General features: G+C 64.9%; 2 protein-coding genes across 11 annotated transcripts in view; one reads left to right on the plus strand and one right to left on the minus strand.

The window, feature by feature from the left end:
- The first annotated feature begins 66 nt into the window (after positions 1-66).
- Positions 67-2806, plus strand: PLEKHJ1 (pleckstrin homology domain containing J1). The gene is made up of 6 exons (XM_061190850.1): positions 67-600; positions 708-775; positions 946-1012; positions 1913-2003; positions 2080-2143; positions 2232-2806. Exons 1-6 carry the CDS (start codon positions 507-509, stop codon positions 2295-2297), a joined length of 450 nt encoding a protein of 149 aa, XP_061046833.1. The 5' UTR covers positions 67-506; the 3' UTR covers positions 2298-2806.
- Positions 2807-3353: 547 nt separating this feature from the next.
- Positions 3354-23598, minus strand: part of DOT1L (DOT1 like histone lysine methyltransferase) — a 58651-nt gene continuing 38406 nt past the window's right edge. For 7 of the 10 annotated variants that reach the window (XM_061190845.1, XM_061190842.1, XM_061190840.1 and 4 more), the window contains 20 exons: positions 21993-22061; positions 21364-21470; positions 21128-21169; positions 20353-20463; positions 20007-20241; positions 19617-19709; positions 18707-18798; positions 18213-18314; positions 17828-17965; positions 17467-17592; positions 16094-16578; positions 15807-15942; positions 15308-15487; positions 14060-14189; positions 12697-13274; positions 12408-12613; positions 9824-9888; positions 8510-9439; positions 7192-7807; positions 3354-5761 (listed from right to left, as the gene is read on the minus strand). In XM_061190845.1, coding sequence (XP_061046828.1) covers positions 7227-7807; positions 8510-9439; positions 9824-9888; positions 12408-12613; positions 12697-13274; positions 14060-14189; positions 15308-15487; positions 15807-15942; positions 16094-16578; positions 17467-17592; positions 17828-17965; positions 18213-18314; positions 18707-18798; positions 19617-19709; positions 20007-20241; positions 20353-20463; positions 21128-21169; positions 21364-21470; positions 21993-22061 — 4406 coding nt within the window. In that variant the 3' untranslated portion in view covers positions 3354-5761; positions 7192-7226. Of the gene's footprint in view, positions 5762-7191; positions 7808-8269; positions 8401-8509; positions 9440-9823; positions 9889-12407; positions 12614-12696; positions 13275-14059; positions 14190-15307; positions 15488-15806; positions 15943-16093; positions 16579-17466; positions 17593-17827; positions 17966-18212; positions 18315-18706; positions 18799-19616; positions 19710-20006; positions 20242-20352; positions 20464-21127; positions 21170-21363; positions 21471-21992; positions 22062-23598 lie in introns of those variants that run through there. The other 3 variants (XM_061190841.1, XM_061190844.1, XM_061190846.1) reach the window with 3 other exon arrangements.

Here is a 23598-nt window from a genome sequence, read left to right on the forward strand (position 1 = left end):
GGGCTAGACGCTTCGTAGGCTGGAGGAAAGCGGGCAGCAGGGAGTGCAGGCCGGAAGCCGAAGCGCGCGTGCGCACCGGCTCTCAATGTCCTTTCGGTCGGCCAAACTCGCGCGGAGCCAGTTCTCGCGGGAAAGCGAGTTGCTTCTCGTCTCGCACTCCCGTCTGCCTGTTCCCTTGAGTACGGGGCGCTATCGGTCGTGGGGGTGCTTTATTGTTTCCACCCCAGGTCCACCTTGTTGCCTGGTTACATGACAACCGTCCATCTTGCCTACTGCCCCGTGCCCCCGACGAGGGCTCTACCCGGCCCCGGCAGCCCCTGGGACGCTTCTGCCACTCGCCGGTGTAGGACAAGCTGAGCGGCCCGGGAGCGCGCAGGCGTGGTAGCTCCGGGCCGCGCTTCCGGGACGACGCCGTGGGACTCTTTTGGCGCCGGCAGCGGCGCGAGCGGGGACGGCGGCCCGGAGGGCGCGGCCCAGCGCTCCGCGTTCTGGGTCCCAGCGGCGCCATGCGCTATAACGAGAAGGAGCTGCAGGCGCTGTCCCGGCAGCCGGCCGAGATGGCAGCCGAGCTGGGCATGCGGGGCCCCAAGAAGGGCAGCGGTGAGCGGCCCGGGGCGCCGGAGCGGGCGGGCGGCCGGGCGGCCGGGCGGCCGGGGGGCGGGGGTGCGCAGCCGCGGAACCCGCGCGAGCCCGCCTTGTTCCTGCAGTGGTGAAACGGCGGCTGGTGAAGCTGGTGGTCAACTTTCTCTTCTACTTCCGGACGGACGAGGCGGAGGTAGGGCGGCGGGGAGGGCCGGGGCGGGGGTTGGGGTCAGGGTCGGGGTCCGGGTCCGCAGTTGTGGGGGGGGGGCGGCCGCAGTTGGAGGGCGGGGTCTGGAGTCGGGGGCGGGGCGGGGGGGCGGGCAGGTTCCCGGCGCCCGCCCCCATGCGCCTGTCTGCCCCTAGCCCGTCGGAGCCCTGCTGCTGGAGCACTGCAGAGTCACTCAGGAAGAACCCAGCGGCTTCTCCATCAGTGAGTGCGGCCTGGGGCGAGGCTACTTGACCCCGTCCCGCCCCGCTCCACCCCGGCGCGGCCCCGCCTGAGTCCCCAGAGGCTGAGTCCAGTGTCCCGGGCAGCCCCACTCGCGCTGGCTCCTCCGGGTGGGGGCCCCGGCCGAGCGCACTACCCCAGAGGCCGCCCTTGTCTTGTTGGGGAGCGCTGCCCTCTCGGGGTGCCTCGCTGTAACTGTTTCATTTCTCCTGGGATCAGGGCCCTGTGCTGGGGGCCTGGGAGGATTCAACTGGGTCGTCTTGAGAGGGTGTGGTCTGCAGGCGAAGACGGAGTTTCTAACTAGTCTCCTGGGGAGGTTGCAAGAAGAGTACCACAGAATGGGGGGCTTAAACAGCAGAAATTTATTTCTCCCAGTTCTGGGGGGCAAGAAGTGTGACATCAAGAGTGTTGGCATGGCTGGTTCCTTCTGAAGGAGAATCTGCCCCCATGATCTCTCTCCCGGCTTCTGGGGGGTCGTTGGCGACCGTTGTCACTCCATCTCTGCCTTCCTTTTCATGGGATCTTCTCCATTATGTGGTCGTGTCCAGGTTTCACTTTTCTTAAGAACACCAGTCCTGTTGGATTAGAGGCTCACCCTAGCGCAGCGTGACCTCAGCTTAACTGCTTGTAACTACTTAGACCTGCAGTGATTCCACATCCAGATAGATTCATAGTCCTGGGAAATGTCTCATGTTTTAAGACTCGAACATACATCTTTTGGGGGACACAGTTCAACTGACACCCAGCTGGTGGGAAGCAGTGGGCCCAGGCGGGCCGGGGCTGGAAAGGGGACAGTCGTGGACAATGGCAAGAGGAAGTTGAGGGCTGGGTGGGGGGGAGGTGGGAGCGAGCGGGGACAGATGGGGGCTGCTCCCTCCGCAGGCTTCCTAGAGGACCCAGAGAGAAAGTATCACTTTGAGTGCTGCAGTGAGGAGCAATGTCAGGAGTGGATGACTGCTCTGCGTCGAGCCAGGTGGGGTGCGGCCGCCTTGGGGGCCTGGGGCAGGCGCGGGGCAGGCCCTGTGGACTCACACCACCCTCCTCCCCAGTTACGAGTTCATGCGGAGGAGCCTCATCTTCTACAGAAACGAGATCCAGAAGATGACTGGCAAGGTGCACATGGGTGCAGGGGTGGGAGGTGGGGGTCTTCTGGGCCCAGGCTCATGCCGTCCCCCACCCCCCCCATCGTCCACCCACACAGGATCCCCTGGAGCAGTTCGGCATATCGGAGGAGGCCAGGTTCCAGCTGAGTGGCCTGAAGGCATGAGTCTGGGTGTGGGGCTCCTCAGCTTTCCTGCTGGGGGCTGGATGAACCCTCCCTGGGTCCCGGGTTTCCTGGCCAAGCCTGGATTTGCCGTGGGAGGTGTCTTGGTTTAAAGATTTTAAAAGCCCCAGGGCCCACAGGAGCTGCCTTTTTGAAGAAACAACCCAGCAAGCCCCTTCTGGATGCACTGGGACCCACTGGACTGGTTTGGCACCTCAGTGCCACATGCTGCTGCCAGGGGACAGGTGTCCCCTCCCAGGAGCTGTGCCCGGCCCCTTGGGTGCGTCCATCCAGGCCTGGCAGGTGCCTGAGGCTGACGCAACTCTCCTGCCCCGTGCAGGCTGAATGTACAACATTAGGTGATGCTGTGAAAGGCGTGGGCCCATGTTGGGGCCGCTGTGAATTCTCCTGCTGAAGGGGCAGGCCCCGGCCGGACGCCTCTGGGCAGAGCTGGAAGGTGCGCCTTTGGGGTGGCCAGTTTGTTCTGTTCAAATAAAGGTACCTCTTTTTCACATGGGACGGCGGTGCAGTGAATGCAGAGAGGGACCTCTGCCCTCCGCAGGCTGCCGGTCCCGCAGAGTCACAGCGGGGTCCTGAGGGAAGTGAGGCCCTGCCCAGGTTCAAGGTTTAAGTGCCCAGTAGGAACAGAGGAGAGGAGGCCTAGAACCCAGAGCCAGGAAAGGTAGGGAGGCTGGGGCCCAGCCCACAGGGCCTCTGGGGCTCACAGGCCTCCTTCTGAGTGCAGGCGGGACTTCGGAAAGGGTTTTGTTGGTGTTGTGAAAAGTACCCAAGCAGTCGGTTTCAGTTAGTCAAGAAGGAGGCCCACCCTGGGTGGGCCTGACCTAGTCAGGTGTCGGCCCTCAAGGAGGGGCTGGGCCTCCCTGAGGTGGGGCTCACTGTCTGCTGTGGTCATAGGGCCTGCCTTCCGGAGCAGGTGGGGCTTCTGCTGGGAGTGACTGTTCTCCCCAATTGGGGATGGTGATCACGGCCCGGGACCCTCTTTGCGCTCCAGGACCTTGCCGTGTCACGGTCGGGAAGAAACACTGCCACCAGACCAGGTTCAAGTGAAAACAGGTATTTTATTACAGCGTCTAGAGATGGAAACGCAAGTGCAGTGGGGTTCCCTTGGGAAGAGGGGGTGGAGCCAGCGCCCCAACTGAAACACAGGCTACCAGAACAAGAAAGCAAAGCCCGTCTGCGTTACAAACCAAGGCAGGGATGCGAGAGCCAGCGTGGATGGATGTGTAAATGAGAACAAACAGTCCTAACTGTAGACGGGCCGGCTGGCAGGATAAATAAGGGTGGGGGGGGGGTTCTTAAATAGGTCACAATTCATAGCTGAACAGAGGACGCACCCCCTGACCGGAGGCTGTCCTAGTTGTTAGGTTTTCCTGAGCAAAGCGACGGCAGCCGTCAGACCTGGAGCACCCGCGTCGGCAGCAGCGGTGGGGCTCCCGCGGGGCCGCTCTCCACGCACGCCAGTCGGCGCCCTACTCCTGTGGCTGGCGGCAGCGGCGGCGCTCAGGCTGGGACCGGAGGGTGGGTGTGGAGAGGCCGAGCTGGGCCCCGCTGTGGGGCAGACTCCGCGCGGGTCGTCCGTCCCCTGGTGCCTGCGTGTGTGTGCAGAGGACAGACGCGGCGCGGTCGTCCTCCCGAAGTGACGCAGTGTTTTGTACAGTGTCCTTTGTTCAGATGGGGACTCCGCTGGCAGTGCCGCAGCTTTCTCGGGAGCCCTGTGTTCCTGACACGGGGAGGGGAGCCTCTTGGAGAGGCCGGGGCCCGGGGGTCAGGACAGCACCATCGTGCACCGAGAGCACCGACCTGGGGGGAAGGGGGCAGGGTGGGCAGTCACAGGAGGAAGGCTCCGTCTCTAGCCTGATTGTTGCCCCGCACGGTGTAGAGGTGGCTGCAGGCAGCGCACTGGCCCGCTCTGACCCTTGTGGCCTGCGTCCCAGGGGTCAGGAAGCGGGGCCGGGCCTCGGCCACCACACTGACCCTGCTCGCGGGCAGGCAGAGGGCCCGTGGCGTCCACCTCTGGAGGGTGTGTGGAGTCGGCCAGGCCGGGGAAGGCTCACATTAGGCTGCCACACAGAGGCCCCCCCTCCCGCGCTCCTTGATGGGTGCCACCTGGGGGGCAAGCACCTGAGGATGGGGCTCCGACTGCCCACGCTCAGCCCTCGCTGGGGCACCCAACCTTGGGTCCAGGCCCGCTGTCAGCACCTTTGGCCGATGTCGGCCCTTTCGGGGGACCGAGAGCTTCTCGGGAGGCACACAGACAACATTGCTCCACCCAGGGGCCCAGGACCGGTCACAGGTGCTGTGCTCGAGGGACCGAGAGCCCTACCGGCCATCTCGGAGCCTCAGGGAGCAGCCCTCCTGCCCGGCCACCCCCAGCGCATCCCTTCCCAAGCACCACTGTGGCTGCTCAGATGGGGCAGGTGTCACCCCAGCAGGGTGGGCAGGCGGGCCCTGGGCCAGCGCCGCTGTGCACTAGAACAGATGGGAGGGTTTCCTCCCACTTTCCTTTCTTCCTTTTCTCTTTAGTTTACTGTGTATTCGTCATACAGTCTAAAAATAAATGAAGTCCGTCTATGAAATTTATAAATTTTCATCACCTCTCTGTAAAATACTGTCACCTGTCAGCGTGACTCCCCTGTAGACACAGCAGGCACCCACGACTAACCCGCCTGCGGCCCCGGCCACCACAGGAGCCGACCCTGCAGCGGGGGGCTGCGGCGGGAGCCCAGGGCGAGCGGAGACGTACAAATGCACCTGTCACACGAGCGAGCCAGCCAGGCAGGCAGCAGAGTCGGGTACCAGACCCTCCTCACAAGCACCACTGAGAACGGGTCCCCTCCTCGAGGCTCCGCCACCGCAGCCTTGCCGCGCAGGACCGCCGTTCCGATGCCAAAGGCGCCATCCCAAGGGCTGAGCCGAGGCCGTTCACAGTGATGGCGGGGCGGGCCTCCACCGGAGACGCCGCCTTTGGTATGGGAAGAGCGGCGGGAATGAACACGCCAGGTGCTAGGGCCTGGCGTTGGCGTGGTCAACCTCGAGAGTCAGCACCAAGAGCACGTGGAGGCGCGAGCCTGGCGACGAGATAGCACCGGGCCAGCTGGCGGCGTCTCCGCGGTGGGCCGGTCCTTCGGCGATGTCTTTACATATATTCTCTCATATATATAGTATCTACATCTCTCGATAGGTTGCCTTCACGACTTCGGTGGAATAAAATAAGTCAAAATTGTTTATACTTTTTAAAAAACGATAAATACTTTATCTAAAACTATCGACAGTACAGGCTGGAGCCAGGCCCCAGCGCGCCGTCTCCGCAGCTCTGCGCGGCGCTGATTCACAGTAGAGCCTGTCCTCTGGCCTCCGTCCGTCCTCGCCGTCCTGCGGGGGGGCCCGCGCCGCCAGCCCGCCCCATCCTTGCATAGTCTCGCGGTTGAGGTAGAAATCCTAGTTACCTGCGGACACGGCGCGGGAGGAAAGGCAGCATAGCGTTAGCCTCGCGTCCAGACGAGCCCGTCGCACCCCCAGGCCAGGGCGCCAGAGCCGCCTACAGACGGACGGATGGACGACAGACGGCAGACGTGGTGGTGGCAGCACCCTGAGCCACGTCCCTGGGCCCCATCAGAGGCAGGAGGTCTTGTCCCCGGGCCCTTCCAGTGCGTGTGGGGCGCTGGCTGGGTCCTGGCTTCCCCTCCTCCCCAGGAGACCCTCCCCGGTCCCCACGCCGGGCAGCGCTCCAGGACAAGCCTGCACAGGCCAGGAGTGAGGCCGGCGCGGCCAGGATGGCAGGCAGGCAGCGTCCACCGTGGGCTTGGCCCCCGACCTCCCAGTGCACATCCACGTCTGCCCTCTCCAAGCTCCTCTGACGGCGTGAGGCCACTGCAGGCTGAGCCGCCCTACCTTCTGGGCTTTTCCAACAACCGAGGCACAGCCCATCCCCAGGCCTCGGGTAGGGCTGTCCGCTGACCTGCACCCTGACCAGGAGCCCGTCAGACTCCAGCGGCCTCCCATCTGTTTCCACTTAAAAACACGACGGACAGCCAAGGACGGCAGGCGGACCCCCCGCTCCAGTCCTGGCCCCAGGGGGATGTGGACGCAGCACCAGCAGTGGCCGGGCCAGCTGCACCGGGGCCCAGGACCCTCCCTGGAGGTCTCGCAGACACCTGCCCCGTCCAGCTCCCGAAAGCGGGCCCTTCCTACGCTTGTCTCCGCTGACCCCACACAGATGGTCTGAAAGGCACAGGCCAGGCCGTGCGCCTCGGGGGCCGGAGGAGCCGGGCCTCGGCCACAACTACAGAGCCCCACCACCCGCCCGGCATTCCTGCCTGTGGGGCTGGCGCCACACTCACCCTGCTGCCCATCGGCCCCTGCAGGCAGGCCCTCTAGCAAAGGAGCCCAACAGACGTGACCCCCACGTCCTGAAGGCCTGCCGTGTACCCGGGGCCTTAAAAGCGTTGAGGTGCCCAAGAGCGCACACAAGGCCAAGCTGGGATCCTGAACTGCCCCCATGACCCCATGCCAGGGCTGCCCAGGTCCCCGGCTGCTGCAGATGCCAAGCCTAGGGCGGCGGTAAGCTCGAGCTGGGCTCCACCCAGCCAGGACGCCAGCCCTGACTGACTCCTCCTGGCCCCCTCCCTCGGTGACCTGGGGGGAGGGTCCACCAGCAGCGGCGGAAGTGGGGGGGCCAGCCACACCCTCCCTCGCTCTGCTCTCGCCGCCCGGGTTCCCTTGCCTCCCTGGCTCTTTGCCTTCACAACTCCCGGCCGCAGGAGAGCAGCCTTGGCCCCCGGGCCCCTCCATGGAGCCCCGCGGGCCCGCCTGCTCTCTGCAAAGGAAGGTCAGTTCAGGTTCTCGTATGGGCCGCCTGGTCGAGCTCTAGCCTTACCTTACAGAATATGAACTGCTAGCTAAGCAAGGTCTTTATCGCGGCTTAACCCCCGCAAGGCGCGCGGCATACGGAGGTGGCATGCCAAGGGAAACCCACACGGCGGGCGGCCCCGTGGAGCTGGCCTGCGGGATCACGGGCGCGGCCTGGGCCAGGGCCAGCCCGGGCAGGGGCGGGTGGTGCACCGTGAAGGAGGGGCGGGACACCTTGTGCGGAAGTGAGGCGAGCTTGATGGACAGAGAGGCGTTAGCAGGCGGCACAGAGGCAGCAGAGGAGGCAGGTAAGAAAGCTTGGTTAGCTGGGAGGGACGCGAGGTTCTGCAGGAGCACGGGCTCAGAGTTAGCCGGGAGCAGCGCGGGGGGCGGAGGCAAGGCGGCGTTAGGAGGGGGGGGGGCGTGGAGGGCGGGCTGCCCCAGAGGGGGCCGGCCCAGGTGCGGAGGGGGCGGGGGCGGCCTCGGCTCCGCAGGGGACGGGGCCTGAAAGGAAGAGGCCGGGGTGCTGGCCACCGCCTGCAGCGGGGTTAGGCTCAGCGTGGCGCTGCGACATGCAGCCCCACTGCCGAAACTGGCTCCAAACGGATGAGCGGAGGCGGGAGGCACCGCGTGGTTAAAGGCACCTGCAAACAGGAGAGAAAAACCCAGCTTCAACAGGCGGGCATCGCCAGCCAAGCCAAGGAAGGCGCGCGGAGAAGGGGAAGCCGACGGCGGCTGCAGCTCCAGCTCCGCGTGCGAGCAGCACAGGTGAGGGCGAAGCGCAGGCAGCAGGAGCACAGGCGCTAGGATTACTTGCAGGACGGCTCCCCTCCCCTCCCCAGCCCAGCCCCAGCGCCGTGCCCAGTAAGGGGCCGGCTGTGGCTCCCTGCGCTCCTCTCCACCCCGCACGTGCCACGGTGCATGTGGCGGGCGCCGCGGCCCTTGGCTCTTCCCCAGCACCGGCCCCAAGGCTGCCCGGAGTCCGGGCCGTGTCAGGCCTGACAGGTGACCTCCGCGGGGAGGAAGGAGAGAGCCCCGTCTGGCGCCAGCTCCCGAGAGCGAGAGGGACGCCATCAGACCAGAGAGCCTGGCACAGGCCGACTCACGCCTGAGCGCTCTGCCCACACGACAGTCACGTCTGCGTTTCGCGAAAAGGAACGAGGTGACGGGTGCAAAGTGGACCCAAGGGGATACGCGGGCACAGCCTCTCCCCCCTCAGGGGGCCCTGGAAGGGAACCTGCAAACAGCGGTGGTTAAACCCAGCGATCCTGGAGGGCGCCGGTGACAGCGTGCGGCCCGCGGCCCGTCCCCCAGCGGGTCCCGCGCGGCCGGAGAGCGCTGCCTACCTCCAACTGCACCGCCGGCCACCCCAGAGGAGAAGCTGCCCATGGCGTGCGAGTTGGTCAGTCTGGTGGCGGCGGTTGAGACGTGCACCAGGCCGGCGGCGGGCACAGAGCTGAACAGGGACTGCAGCACGGACGGGCCCAGGTTGGCCTGCAGGGACATGGGGCCCAGCGCGAACTGCGGGCCGGGGGCGAAGGCGCCCAGGAAGGGGCGGTGGGTCTGGGCGGACGGGGCCGTGCCCCCTGCCGAGGACGCCGCTGGGGCAAGGCCCGGGCCGCTGAGGAGGCCCCCGGGGGGCGCGGCGGCAGCGGCGGCGGCGGCGGCAGCGGCGGCCATGAAGAGGTTGTGGCCGTTCTTGACGTCGGGCTCGCGGTCGCGGCCCTTGCCCGCCTTGCCGTGCGTCGCTGAGGCCTTGTCCGCGGGCCCGCACACAGGCGGGCCACCCTCGCCCTTCGGGGCCAGTCCGTCCAGCTGCCTCTTGTTCACGAAGGGGCCAGGCTCTGCGGCGCTGCCCTCCTTGCCCCGCGGGCCGGGAAAGCTCAGGGGGGCGCCCAGGCCGGCCGCCTCGGGGGCCTTGTGGGAGAGAGAAGCACCATCGCTGAAGCTGTGTAAACTGAGGTCGGCCGCCAGGCCCCCGCCCAGGGCGAAGCCGCTGGCGGGATGGCTGCTGGGGCTCAGCCCGCCCGCTCCCGGCAGCGCGCCTGGGAAGCTCTTCCTGGGGTGGGCAGCCAGCTTGGCGTCAGCTGCGCCAGGTTCCTCCAGGCCGGGCCGGAAAGCGAACAGGGAGTTGTGGCTCAGAGCGGAGGCGGCCTGCAGCGGGCTGTCGGCTGCCTTGGCCAGGCCGAGGTCGGAGATGGGCGAGAAGGTGGACTTCCACTTGCTGCTGTTGACCGGCTCACTGGCCGGCACCTTCCTTCCCGCCAGGCCGCCACCTGCCAGGAAAGGCAACAGCTGTGAGGCCTGGGCCGGGTGGGGCAGAGCGGAAGCTGCGGGGACCAGACCCCCACCGGCTCGGAATGACCCCCGCCCCCAAGACAAGCCCCCTTGGCGGAGGACGGGGCTGACCTGGCGAGGGTGGGGCCGTGGGAGAAGCTCAGGGAGCAGGGCTGCTTGTGCGGGAGGGCCGGCGTGTCGGCACAGAGCACCACACACGCCCCATCTACCCAGGCAGCACCCAGAGCGCCTGCCACGTCTGCAGGGAAAGGGGCCAGGAGGCCGGGCAGCACCCACACCACCCAGGGACCACTCTGGAAGCCCCATGTGGCTCCTCAAAGGCCGGGCACCAAAGACTCAGGCATCAGGAGCACTGAACTCACCATTTTCCAAGGTTTTCGGAGGAGATTTGCTTTCTAAGGAGATTGTTGCAATTTTTCTCTCGATTCTATCAGGAAAAAAAAAGAGATGATGAATGATGGCAATCCACGGGCACACCAGAGCGCTATACATTTACACCAAATTGCCCAGCGGGGTCGGTAAGCTGGCAATGCATGACCCGCCATCAGGGCCCCCCGGCGCCCCCATGCCTGTGCGGTGGCGCTTGTGCCGGCACGATGACGGCCGTGGTGGGGGACACAGCTGAGAGCCGGGCCCCGGCGGAGGAGCAGGGATGCCGTTTCCCAACACGCAGAGACAGCCGCGAGTCCCAGACAGAACTGTCTCCGTGCTTAACGTGTTCTCAAGCTCTAGGAGACCGCGTCGTCCACAGAGGCGGATGCGCAGCACCTAGCACGTTAACTCCCCAGCAAGCTGTACCCATAGCTGCACCGAAGTACACAGCAGTGTGTGTTTCACGTGTCAGGATTTTTGTGGACCGTCCCGAAGAACTACGATCTCCAGAGACACAGAACTCGCCAAAGAATCCAGAACTTGCACAACGTACTTTTCGTACGTGGAAGAGTAACTCAGCAAGACACTGAAAACACAAGCAACTAAAGAAAACACAGGGACATCCCCGGCGGTCCAGCGGGTAAGACTCCGCGCCCCCAGTGCAGGGGGCCCGGGTTCGATCCCTCGTGGGGGAACTCGATCCCACACGCATGCCGCAACTAAGAGTCTGCATGCCGCAGCTGAAGATCCCACATGCCGCAACTAAACATGCCACAACTAAGACCGGAGTGACCAAAATAAATAAATTAAGCATTAAATAAAATTAAAGAAAGGGACTTCCCTGGTGGCGCAGTGGATAAGAATCCACCTGCCCAATGCAGGGGTCACGGGTTCGAGCCTGGTCCGGGAAGATCCCACAGGCCGCGAAGCAACTAAGCCCGTGCGCCACAACTACTGAGCCTGCATGCCACAACTACTGAAGCCCGCGTGCCTAGAGACCCTGCTCCGCAACAAGAGAAGCCACCACAATGAGAAGCCCGTGCACCTCAACGAAGAGTAGCCCCTGCTCGCCGCAACTAGAGAAAGCCCGCACACAGTAACAGAGACCCAACGCAGCCAACAATAAATAAATAAATTTTAAAAATAATAATAATAATAAAGAAAACACAGATACACGACACACGGGGCCTCGTCAACACTGAACACTCCTATGTCTCAAAGGACACCAGCAATGGAGTAAACACACCACCCACAGGACGGGAGAACACAGCTGCAGATCCCATACCTGACAAGGGATCCCGTACGTAGACGTCTAAAGAACTCTCACGACATAACAACAGCAGCACAAGACAACCCGACTCAAGCGTGGGCCCGGGACCTGAACAGACATCTCCCTGAGGAACAGATGATGCTGAGCGTCGTCGGCCACGAGGGAGATGAGGTCAAAACCACGGCGACACCACCACACCCTCACAGAAATAGCTACCGTACTAAAAACAAACCCAGAAAATAACAAGTGCTGGTGAGGATGTGGAGAAACTGGCACTCTCGTGCATGGTTGGCAGCAGTGTGAGATGGGGCAGCTGCCGTGGAAAAGTCTGGTGGTTCCTCAAAACGTTAAACCCAGACTCGCCACACGAGATCCAGCAATTCCACGCCTAAGTACTGGGTACATTGAAAACACATTTTCAAGTAAAAACACATGTAGTATAGAAACGTTCATAGCAGCACGATTCACAACAGCTGAAAACGAAGCAACCCAAGCGTCCACGGACACACGGTGGATAAACAAAACGTGATGTATACACACAGAATACTAGTCTTAAAAAGGAAGGAGGTTCTGATACCTGCTACACCACGGATGAACCTGAGAACACGACGCTCAATGAAATAAATCAGACACAGAAGGACACACGCTGCCTGATCCCACTCACAGGGTCCCTAGAGGAGTCACATCCACAGAGACAGGAAGTAGATGGTGGGGGCCGGGGCTGGGGGAGGGGCTCGGGAGTCAGTGTTTAAGGGTACAGGGATTCTTTCCGTGGCGATGAAAATGTTCTAAAACCGACAGTGGTGACGGCTGCACAACCCCACGAATACGTCAAAAACCACTGGGTCACACGTTTCAAGCGGGCGGTGTGGTATGTGAATTATACCTAATAAAGCTGTTATAAAAAAAAAAAACCCAGAAAGAAAGCACTCTTCACCGTCAGCTGAGTGGACACCAGGCGCTGATGGGAGCCTGCACGCCTGCCTCTTGGCTCTCCGCCGTGGCGGCCGCCCTCCCCTTCTCTCTGCCACCAAGAAACACCCGCCACGCACCGCCGCCCCGGGAGCTGCAGATTCAGGGGTCAGCTCCGCCCCACACGCACGTGGCGAGACGCTCTCAGATGCTCTGGGCCCTTCACGGGCTGTTTCTTACACAGTTAAAGTGAACAATCCGGGAAGAGGCCTGTCTGCTCCAGGACGCGCCCCAAGTGGGGTCAGGACCCTGCGCCCACCGCCCAGCGGCAGGTGGGAAGCTGCCTGCCCCGCGTCCCGGCCACAGGGACCTGCCCCGTCGGCCCCACTCGCCTGGCACTGCCGGGCTCGTCCTCAGAGCCCTGCTCCTCATCCGAGGTCAGTGGGGAATAGTGGGCCCCGTTGGTCTGGCTCAGGGGCTTCTCCTTCTTGAGCACGGGCGGCTGGTCGTTGTCCTGGTAAGGGACAGGCGAGCTCTTCAGGGAGCTCTCGGGGGATGAGATGGCCGTGATTTCCAAGGGCTGGTTGATGTTGCTGACCTGAGGGGTCAGATGCACAAGCCCGTCAGCAGGCCCCTGGAGCGCCCTGGACCTACCGCCCCCGACGCCACTCCCAGCCTCACCATGGAGTTGAGGTTCAGGGGGGACCCTGAAGACTGGGTGAAGAGGCCGGCGACGGACGGCAGGGCCCGGCGCTTGGGGGACACGCCCGAGCTGAGGCCGGGGGTCCCTGCCGCCGCCCGCTTCCTCCTGCCCCTCTTGCGACTGTCCTGCCCGTGGCTCTGGCCGCCGTCACCGCGGGCACCCGAGGACAGAGGGCTGTGCTTGCTGGAAGGCGACTGCTTGGCGCTGCTGGAGCCGGTCGAGATGGTGAAGACGATCCTTCTCTTGGCTTCACTCTCGGGATCCGAGAAGCCAGCCTCAGAAGCCAGGTCTCCTTTGCTGGCGTCGGGGAGCGGGCCCTGGGTGCCGAGCCGGGGACTGGCGCAGAGCTGGGGGGCGGGCGAGGCCGAGCCGCAGTTGCGGGGCTGCGCCAGCAGGGGGGGATGCTGAGGGGTGGAGCTGCGGGACCCCACAGTGGCGAAGAGGCTTCCGGAGCTAGAGGACTCGTCCAGGGCGGGAGGCTCGGCTCCAGAGACGAGTGGTGCCGGGCTGCCTGCCAGGGCCCCGCTGATGGCCACCGAGCCGGCGTAGGCGAAGCCTGTGGGAAGGACACGCTTTCTCAGGGGAGCTCGTCCGGGAAAGGATGCCCACCTGGCCAAACCCGGCGGAGCGCAAGGAAGCTCAGCTCTCCGCGTGCTCAGTGCCCAGCACCTTGAGACGGCACCACGGAACCAGGTTCGGATGGGGACAAGTGGGGGTCCCCGGGCCGTCACTTGTGTGCTCTTCCCACTTCTGGGCCTGGGATGGTTGGGCCCTGGAGCTCACGCACAAGCCAGTGGACCCCGGGCACCTCCAGCGGTGATGCCCGCCCCACGCGAGAGCAGCGGCGCCCGAGGTGGGACGGCCGTCCCAACAGCAGCCTCCTCCCCGTGCTCTTTACCCCCAGAAGAACAGGCGTGGATCAGGCCGTGCGGACACAGGCAAGCAACCTGACCACACACGCCCGCCGCCCCCGACGGGCTCCATGGCTGGGCAGTGGCGACAGGCACCGTCTAGGTCGCAGGGCCCCGCCCGGAAGCCTCCCTCGGAGCTCTCTGAGGAGGAGCAGAACCGGCTGGAACGCGGCTGGACGAGGACGCCACCGCCCAGAGGACCGGCACGGGCCCAGGCCGAGCACAGCCAGCGGAGACGAGCAGAGCGGGACAGCCCAGCTCGGAGCCCCCGCCCAGAGGACCGGCACGGGCCCAGGCCGAGCACAGCCAGCGGAGACGAGCAGAGCGGGACAGCCCAGCTCGGAGCCCCCGAGCCCCAGGCCGCGCTGTGCAGCTGACGTGCTGAGCCCACCTGGCACCTCTGGGTCCTCGCACGGGAGGGAGCCCTTACCTGCGGGGGCCAGGGCGAGGCTTCTGCTCCCAGCAGCGCTGCCCCCGGAGCCGTGGGCGCCAGCACCCATCTGCTTCTCCAGCGTGGACGAGGGCTCTCGGGCCTGCGGCACAGGGCTGGGGGTGCTTCTCTGCGGAGAGAAAGTGCAGATTGTCAGCTGAGCCGGCCACACGCCGCAGGACGTGCCAAGGGCCCGAGGCCGCGAGCACGGAAGGGCAAGTGGCCGCTCAGGGTGTGAGCCTGGTGTGCAGCCACGGGAAGGTTCTCACAAGGTGAGGCACAGGTGTCTGACCTCGGTTCTAAGGGATGGCCCTGGCTAATGGGCAAGCACTGGGCCAGGGATAAACCGGCAGGGAGAGCAGTGAGGGCAGCCATTACGATCTGACCCAGCAACTCCACTCCTACGTGGAGCCAGGCAACAGCAAGTACCCACACAAAACCCGCACACGCACGTCCACAGCAGCCCCAACGTGGAAACACCCCAGATGACCTCCAACAGGTGACGGACGAACACAATGCGCTCCGTCTATATGGTGGAACATCTCTCAGCCATGGAAAGGAGAGAAGCCCTGACCCTCGCTACAACGTGGACAGACCCTGAGAACACGATGCTCAGTGAGACAAGCCAGACACAGAAGGACACACAGTGTGTGATTCCATTGATGGGAAACGTCCAGAACAGGCCGATCCACAGAGACAGTGGGCTCCTGGTTGTCAGGGGCTGGGGAGGGGATGTGGGTGACTGCTGGTGGGGATGGGCTTCCTTTTGGGGGGTGGAATGTTCTGGAACTAGAAATGGCTGCAAGACTGGTGAATGTACTAAAGCCCACTGCACCGAACACCTTAGGTGGGTGAGTTGTGTGTGAGTGACATCTCCATAAACACGAACAGCCCACTCCACAGGAGAATGTCATTTCCAAATCCATGTGTGTGAGACTGAATGCACATGTGAACTAGAAAAAGAAGGAGAAATTTCTACAGATTCTGGAAGTTTTAGTCCCTCTCCGTTTGCACACGTCACCTTTTACTAAATGGATCTAAGATAAAAGTGGCAAAATGTTACTGGAATTAAATGTGGACATCAGACATTGTTTTTCTCGGGCATCACAGTAAGCTCAAAACTTAACCACGTGCAATTGAACAAGGCGGCTCTAGGCCTCGAGGGGAAAGAACAAGAGCAACGGCTCTCTCGGTGCCTACACACGGTGCCTGGGGACGCCAGGCTTCCAGGCCGAGGGCCTCACTCACCACCTTCTCGGCGCGGCTGGGCAGCACCACGCTGGCCAGAGGGATGCTGACTGGCAGCTTGCTAGGCTGCACGGTGCTGAGCGGGATGCTGACGGGCAGGCTGGTGATGGCCTCCCCACTGCTGGCGTAGGTGCGCTCCTTCAAACCCTGCAGACACACCACCGGGCCGGCCTGCTCCCGCTGACCAGGAAACTGGGCCTTGAGCACCGCCCCGAGGGACACAGCAGCCCTCCAACCAGTGACAAGTCACCCCCACCCCAAAGCGATCCTCCCGACCTGCCAGGGCCCCCGCCCATCACCCCAGCACGCACCCCATCACAGGAGCGCAGCAGGCTTTTCCCTTCCCCTGCTGCTCAACCCGCCCTCTCCTTTCCCCAGAGACAACCCCACCCTTCCAGCCTCACCCGAGGGCTAGGGCGCGGCCAGGCAGCCTCCCACCCGCCCTCTCAGCCCTACACCACCCTGCGCGCGGGCGCTTTCTCAAGAGCTGTGGCCTCACCTTCTCACTACCCTTCTCTCCCGTCATCTGCAAGGCCGCAGGGGACGAGGGCCGAGGGTCCTGCGGGCTCAGTTTGATGCCATTGGCGATGCCGGGGCTCTGGTACGGGAGGCCGTTCTCCTTGGCATGCTCAGCTCTGGAAACGAGACGTGTCCTTGGTCATTTTCTGGGGAGCCCTCAGAGCCGCGGTTTTGCGTTCAGAGCTGGCCGCCTGGGCCTAACAACCCCCGAGATTCTCTTCCAAACTGACGATCCCCCGGTCAGAAGGCCCCCCACCACGAGCTCACCGTGGGTGCAGCTCGCTGGCGGTCGCCCTGCTGTTGGCTGTGTGGTCCTGGCTCAGGTGGCGCCGCAGCACCAGCTTGGCAGGGGAGAGCCTGGTGTAGTCGGGCAGGGCCAGGCCGGACAACTTCTCGAGCCTCGGCCGGCCACTGTGGTTCGGGGTGCAGGGCACGACCTCCTGGTCCAGGGGGGAGGCCAGGTACTGGGGGGTGTTCTGCTTGGGCGAGGGCCGGCTCAGCGCGCTGCAGAGCTCGTAGCCGGCCACGTGGCCGTTCATGGACAGCTCTGGGCTCATGTTGCTCAAGTGGGGCAGGGAGAACCTGGCGCAGTCCAGCTCCAGGTGTGGCCGGCCGGGCTCAGCCTCCTGCTCTCGGCCCAGGCCACCCTTCCCACGCAGGTGCAGGGACAGGGCGTCGTCGGGCGGCACGCAGGACTTGAGCTGCAGGAGCTCCTGCTGCCGCTGGCTCTTCTCCAGCTCCACGATGCTGATCTGGGGGACGAGAGGAGGCGTCAGGCCTGAGAGGCTCCACGCCCAGCACCTCACTGGCAGGGCCGGTCCTGCGAGAGCGAGAGGGACGTGGGCCGGCTAGAGGGACGTGGGCCAGCTAGTGTGACGGGCAGACGAGCGTCAGCGCGGGCGCGCGGGCGCACCGGCCTAAGGAAGCGAGGGGCCCAGGCTCTGTGGCTGTCAACGTGACCGCGAGGGTAAGGTACCGGCCCCGGGGGCGGGGGCCCCGGGGGCTGGGGCCTGAGGCATCGTTTGTCTGGCTCTCCCTACAATGAATCAAGGGCCCACAGCTTCGAGCCGCCTCTCGGTTACACAGGAGCGTCAGGACCCAGCACGCAGCCTCCTGAGACTCCTCCTGCACATAGGCTGGCAGCAGGGCCGGGCCACCACAGAAGGCAGCTCGACACCGTATCCTGGGACCTACAGCCGCTCCGACGGCTACTTGGGGGACGTGTGTCTTTAGGGACGTAGCCTCCAGAACAGCCTCCGGTGCAGAGGAATTCACTGCAGTGCCATTCTGCAGTAACCCATCCCTGAAAGAGCCCCCAGGGCCAGGCAACGGCGAAAGCTTCACGTAAATCACGAAACCTCGCTAGGGAGACGCAAACGCGGCGGGAGGCCTCGGCCTGCAGACCGGCTTCCGGGAAGCCCGCACCCGCGCGCTGATCTGTCCGTCCTTCCTTCCCACACCGTCCTCTGCTCACCTCGTCAGCACGAGCTGTTCTCACGGTGCAAGCGAGGGCCGCCAGCGACAGCCTCAGACACAAGGCGCTCGCCAGCCCCGGCGGTGCGGCGGGGACTGGGCCTAGGACGCTGGTCCTGGTGCCCCAGTTGAAGCCTGAGCCCCCCCGCCTCCGACAGGCCTCCTACCTGCAGCTCCAGGCAGTGCCTCTGCTTCTCCGAGATCTGGCTCTTCAGGGCCTGCTTCTCCTTCAACAGGCCCTCCAGGGACAGCGTGGGCCAGTCCAGCTTCAGCTCCTCGCACCGTGCCTGGAGCTGTGGGGACGGGCGGGCGGCCGTGAGGCGTCGGAGGGCCCTGGGCGCCCCACTGCCGCAGCCTCAGGGCCCGCCCTCGGTCACCTCTCTGCTCCGGGACCCTGCCCGGCCTGGGGGCCCGGCCTGGAGCAGGCTGCCCGCCCCGCGCCCCCGCCGCGCCGCAGCGCCGCGCCCCGCCCCGCCCCGCCCCGCCCCGCGCCCCCGCCCCCGCCGCGCCGCGCCCCGCCCTGCGCACCAGCCGCAGGCTCTGGCTCCTCAGCTCCCGGTTGCCCTTCTCCAGCTGCTCCGTCTGCTCCCTCAGCTGCTGGTTGTGAGCCGAGATCTCCTTCTGCGCTTGGATCAGGTCGTTGTAGGTCAGCGCCTTCACTCCCAGCTGAGGACAAACGACGGCAAAGGGGGGCTCTCACGGGGGGCCGGGGGCATCACGAGGCAGGAAGCCTCCCTCTGACCACCTCCAGGCCGCTCCATCAGGGACACTTTCAACGTGAAGAGCACCAGGAGGGCACCAGTCCTTCTGGATCTTGGCCAGACGTCCGGGCTGGGCCCTGGGCCCCGCCTGCCCCCCATCCCGCGCCAGGGCCGTCTGCGTGGCCTCAGGGTGGCCAGGGCAGGGCGTCTACCTCATCCAGTTTCTGCTGGAAAAGCCTCTTGATCTCCTCCTTCTGAGCTTGGCAGTGGCCGAACAGCTGCTGCACGGCGCCCACCAACCGGGCGTTCTTCTCCTGCGGGGCAGGGCCGTGAGCGCGAGGCCCCCGGGACGGGCGCCCCGCCTGACTCGCAGCCCGCCTGGCGGACACGGCGGCGGACACGCACCCGTGAGGAGGTTGGCCAGACCCCTGTCAGGGCCTCACCCCGGAACGTGGCACCACGTTACCAGGAGCCACAGAGCCTGACGCTTCCCGCCCTCAGGAAAGCCGGGGTGCCCGCACCGGGCCCGAGGGCGGCCGCACCTCACAGCCCCCAACCCCAGCTCCGCCACCGAGGCTGCAGGGCACACTGTCCCCAGACAAGGACGCCTCAAACGGGGCAGCAGAGCCCGGCCAGCCATGGCCCGGGGGCCATCAGGCCCCACAGGTGAGGGGAGCTGGGCCTGGCAGCACCAGGTGCGGCTCACCTTCTCCTGGTCCAGCAGCTGCTGCAGGTTGGCCTTGTACTGAGGGGTCTTTGTGTATGCCAGGAACTGTAGGTACTGAATCTTGAAGGATTCTACGAGGGGAGCCAAGACAAGGTTTTAACTCAGAAACCCTCCAGCTGAGGCTCGAGGCGGGGGCGGGTGGGGTTCGGGAATGATGCGCAGGCTCCCCAGGGCCCGAGTGGTGCTGGGGTCACACGGTGCCGTTGTCGTGCCGGGGCCCGTGTCCCCACACTGCCTCAGCATGTCCCGCCGCCACGTGGGGCTCGTGCCCACGTGGGGACCCTCGCAGCTCCTGCCATCCCCAGCCCGCTTTTTCGTTCTCCCCAAGGACACGTGGGTTGTGGTCAGCCAGTCTGCCGGTCTTCTCGGTAAATATATGCTACCGATGTTGAATTGAGAAAACTGTACGGGAGTTTCCTTCATCCACTTTCTGAAGGGACGAGGCATCTCAAGGCAGCCCAGCCACGTGAGCACGAGCTCGACTCGGCAGGACAGAGCCCTGCTCCCTCGGGGCAGCAGGCTCATCCTGGACAGGTCTCCCTGACACTGCAGACACGGGGCTGGGTCCTCCTCTGCAGGGCACCCTGGGCACCGTGGGTGGTGGAACAGCATCCCTGGCCTCCACCTTCTCGACGCCAGGAGCACCCCCCCCGCCAGTCGTGACGATGCCCCCAGACGTGGCCTCGCTTCCCCTGGGGCAGGACCGCAGCCTCAGACCGCCGCACGGGCCCCGCTGACCCCGAAGCCCAGGGGCGCCCTGGCAGGGCTGAGCCTGAGCCCTGCGAGTGGTGCGTTTGGCCACGCAGCGTGGGTTTCCCAGGGGGTCTGCAGACAAGCCGCTCCTCGCGCTCCGCCCCGCCCGCCCGGCCTCCCGCCCGGGGCGGCTCACCTAGCAGCCTGTGCAGGGCGGGCGGGGCGGGCGCCAGCAGCAGCTGCTCAGGGGGGCGCCGCTGCGTGCTGGGAGGTAGCTGGTAGGGGGCGCCTGCGGGGAGACAGCGGGTCACGCTCCCTAGACGCCAGGCCCTGCGCGACGCCCCAGCTGCCCAGCCAAGCCGCCACCAGACCCCGAACCGCGGCACTTCGCCCTGCCTGAGCGGGGCTTCTGCACGGGACCCCCGCGGAGCCCTCGGGAGGCTTTGGAGCTGGAGCACCCCCCCCACCGAGTACTCAGCGCAGACGCTGTCGCAGTGGCTTCTGCCTGAGCCGGCCGGAAAAGGGACAGCGCTGAGGCTCCCTGGGACCCCAGAGCACAGCGGGGCGGGGGCGAGGAGGCACTCACCCTGCGGCGAGGGTGAGGCCGCCCGCGACACGGTCTGGGCGTGCAGCAGGTCCAGTGCGCTCTGGGTCTTCTTGGGCTTGCGCTCGGGGTTGGCGGTGCTCATCTTCTTGGGACGTCCGCGCTTCCGGCCGGCCATCTTCCGGCCCTTCTTGTTCAGCTTCTTCTTCCGGGCCTTGGAGGGAGACGGCTTCTTGACAGCGGTCGCCCCAGCTTTCTCTTCCTCAGCACCAGAGTCCTAAAGGAAGACCGTGTGAGGGACCAGCCGGCGACGTGGGCTCCCGAGGGCAGCCTGGCTCCCTCCCCTGAGACCGGGGCCGGCCCATCTGGCCGGGGGTGGGGTGCTCACCATGGGGGTGTCGGCGGGCATGGCCGCCTTGCTCTCGGGCACCTTGGTGGGGGTGGTCGTGTTGCTCTTGTTCTCCCGCTGCTGCCGGCGCCGAGCTGCCTCTTGTTCCTCCTGGGGAGCAAGCGGGGGGCTCGTCCTCTGAACCGCGGGCACCGCGGAGACCCTCCTGCCTGCAGGGGCCCTGCAGCCCTGGCCCCAGGGGAAAGCGAGGTGCACACACCCCACATCCCGTCTCTGCTGGGAACCCGGTGGCCCCCCGGACGGCCTGGCCTGGCCCCCCCCGCGGCGGGCGGTCCCAAGGTCCCCACAGCCACTTCCCCACCGAGGGGCGCGCTGTCCACAGGCGACGGCTGCGGGACACCCACGGCAACAGGAGGGAGGACAGGGCCACCCTCAAGGCCGTCCTCTGTCTCCAGGTGGGGGTGGCCGTCACCATGCCCTGACCCGGAGGCCCTAGTGTGGCAGGAAGGGCCCGGGCGGGGGGCTCCTTCAAGGCTCACGTGCTTGTCTGAGCCTCCAAAGGGAAAGACACTGGGACAGACGGCCCACAAGGTTCAGAGACAAAGTGATGACCACAAGGCCGCAGGACATTTTGAAAGGTTGTAACTCCAACCTATCTCCCCCAAAAATCTCTCAAGAAACGTGGCCAGGGTGAAGCTGCTCAAGACGCGGCCGCCACAGCCAGGGGGCCCCGGCACCCAGGCCCACGCCCGGCCACTCGGGATGCCTCGGGCCCTGGTCAGCTTAGAGATCAAGAACAAATACACAAACTTACCCTGAGTTTTGGATTTTTCAGACTAGAAAAATAGTTTTCAAGCTAAAAATGGAAAAGGAAAAGAAAACGTCTCATTAGCGATGGAAAACCCTGTCAGGACAAGAGCCACACCCCAGACCCACCGACATCAGGCAGTGATGGGCGCGGTGAGTGCTCAGGACCCCGGGTTGGGAGCAGGACCTCTGCCCGCCCACGTCAGCTGAGAGGCGGGTCGGGGAGGAAGGGGTGCCACTCACTATGGTGCGGTCGATGGTGTGCAGGTAGTAAGACACCGGCTTCCCCGTCCACGACACTGAGCCTTTTAGCGGCGACAGCTCCACGACACGCATGATGGTGCCGATGTCTGCGCACAACGGGGCGCAGGGGTCAGGGGTCGCCAGGGCACCAGGGGGAGGGGTATGGCGGGGCTCAGGTCCCGGGCGCGTCCCAACCGCCGGCTGGGGAGGTGCCCATGGCCCTCCCCGCACCCAGGCGCCTGGCCAAGGACAAGGGCGACGAGCCCACAGGGCGGGCTCCAAAGGCCCGCGGGGGCCGATGTGGCAAGCGAGCAGCCGCGAGGGTGCCCAGCGCCTGAGGGTCCCACCACCCCGCGGGCCCGCACACACTGCTGCTTGTCCTTGTCACTGCCCCCTCGGGTCGCGGCACCACGGTCCTGCCCAGGGCCACGTCTGAGGACGTCTGGGGTTGTCACAACTGGGGGCCTCCCGCATGGAGTGAGTGCGGCCGCCGCTCCACATCCCACAGTGCCCGGGACGCCCCCCCCCCCCCCGCCCCGTCACCACTGCTGGCGGGCAACCCCGCCTTAACCCACGGCAGGTGCTCATAATTGCACGTGTTAAGAACTCGGCAACACGAGAGCTCTTACCACTCAAGTTTCTACTGTTTATTCTGAAGTTCAGAGGTGCAAAGGGCTTCGAGGACACAATTCTGCCACCTGAAACACAGAGAGGGATCAGTGCCGGCCGTGGGGACACCAGCGCGCGATACGAGCAAGAGCCTGATGAAGGTTAGAGCACCAGGACGCAAAAGCATCCAGAGAAACCAGCCCTCTGAACACAGAAAAGCCGAGGGACTGGGAGTCCTGAGCTAATCTCACAGCTAAAAGCAAAGCGGCGCCTGAGAGCTCCGACCCGTCTCACGATTTGCTTTCCTGCAAGACGCGCTCGGGGCCTCACAGTCCCCTGGGTCTCGCCGTGGGGCCCGCTGGGCACCCCCTCTACAGCTTCTGCGCTGTCCAGATGTGCCACACCCACACCAGATCCGGACCAGAACCAGCCCTGACCCCAGAGACAGACAGAACCTGAGGGAGAACCGGGTCCGGACACACAGACAGAACCTAAGGCTGGACCAGGCCCTAACACAGAACCAACAGAACCTGAGGGAGAACCGGGTCCTGATCCACACACACAGACAGAACCCGAGGCAGGACGAGGCCAGACTCCAGGGAAACAGGATCTCAGAGAGAACCGGGCCCAGACTCCACACAGACAGAGCCTGAGGGAGAACCAGGCCCTAACCCAACACAAACAGAACCTGAGGGAGAACCGGGTCCTGATCCACAGGAACAGACAGAACCTAAGGCAGAACCGGGCCCTGACCCCACACAGACAGAACGTGAAAGGGTCAGGTCGGGAACAGCTGCACAGAAAACAGTTTTTCCAATTAACTCCCAGCATGTGTGCAGTCATTGTAGGGAAAAGAACCACAAGGACTCGCAGCCTCCTGCAGAGAGGTCACCATGACTGACGATGTCAGCCTCAGGTTACACACGCTTCCCCCATCCTGTATGAAACACTGTCAGGAAACGTAATACACCGGAACGTTCCAGCGTAGGAAATACAGAGCCAAATATAAAAGTCAAAGAAAACGCGTGACGAGTAAACTGAAGCAGTCAGGATGAGCCCTCTGCTCGCGCACGCGCTCACGGCTCCCCGAGCCCCAGCCTGGCCTCTGGGCGCCCCCCACCCCGAGGAGGCGGCGATGCCAGGTCCCGGGCTGGCCAGGGGCGAGTTTGGGCAGTCGGCTGGTTGTGCCAGCAAAGTCACGGCAGCCAGAGGCTGAGGGGGTCCCCTGGGCACACCTGAAGAGTGTCGAAGGGAGGACGCTCGAATTAGGAATGTGCCCCCTGCAAGGCTTCCGGGACAACAGGTGCCCTGAGGGGACTTCTGTGGGCATGTCACCAGGGGCCCCAAGCCGGCCGCGTGCAACACCCGGGCGCTCAGCTGGGACACGGGGTGCGGAGGGCGAGGTCAAGATGACCACGAGGGATGAGTGCAGAACAGGCGACATCCCACGAGACGAGGCCAGATGCCCAGCGGGCCGCCTCCAAAAGGAGGGGCCACGACCCGAGGCCCTAAGGCTAGAGAGTTGGGACCGCACAGCCCAAGAGGCGCCCGGGGCAGCTGGCAGAGCAGGAATCCACGCTCCTCTCCCAGGTGGGGCGTGGGGATGGGTGCTGAGTGCTCAAGAGA

The sequence above is a fragment of the Eubalaena glacialis genome, chromosome 4 (assembly GCF_028564815.1).
Source record: "Eubalaena glacialis isolate mEubGla1 chromosome 4, mEubGla1.1.hap2.+ XY, whole genome shotgun sequence".
Lineage (NCBI taxonomy): Eukaryota > Metazoa > Chordata > Mammalia > Artiodactyla > Balaenidae > Eubalaena > Eubalaena glacialis.

Coding starts and splice junctions, on each gene's coding strand:
- PLEKHJ1 (XM_061190850.1), top strand. CDS start 507: ATGCGCTATAACGAGAAGGAGCTGCAGGCGCTGTCCCGGCAGCCGGCC. Junction 776..945: donor TCCGGACGGACGAGGCGGAG/GTAGGGCGGCGG, acceptor GTCTGCCCCTAG/CCCGTCGGAGCCCTGCTGCT. Junction 2,004..2,079: donor ACTGCTCTGCGTCGAGCCAG/GTGGGGTGCGGC, acceptor CCTCCTCCCCAG/TTACGAGTTCATGCGGAGGA.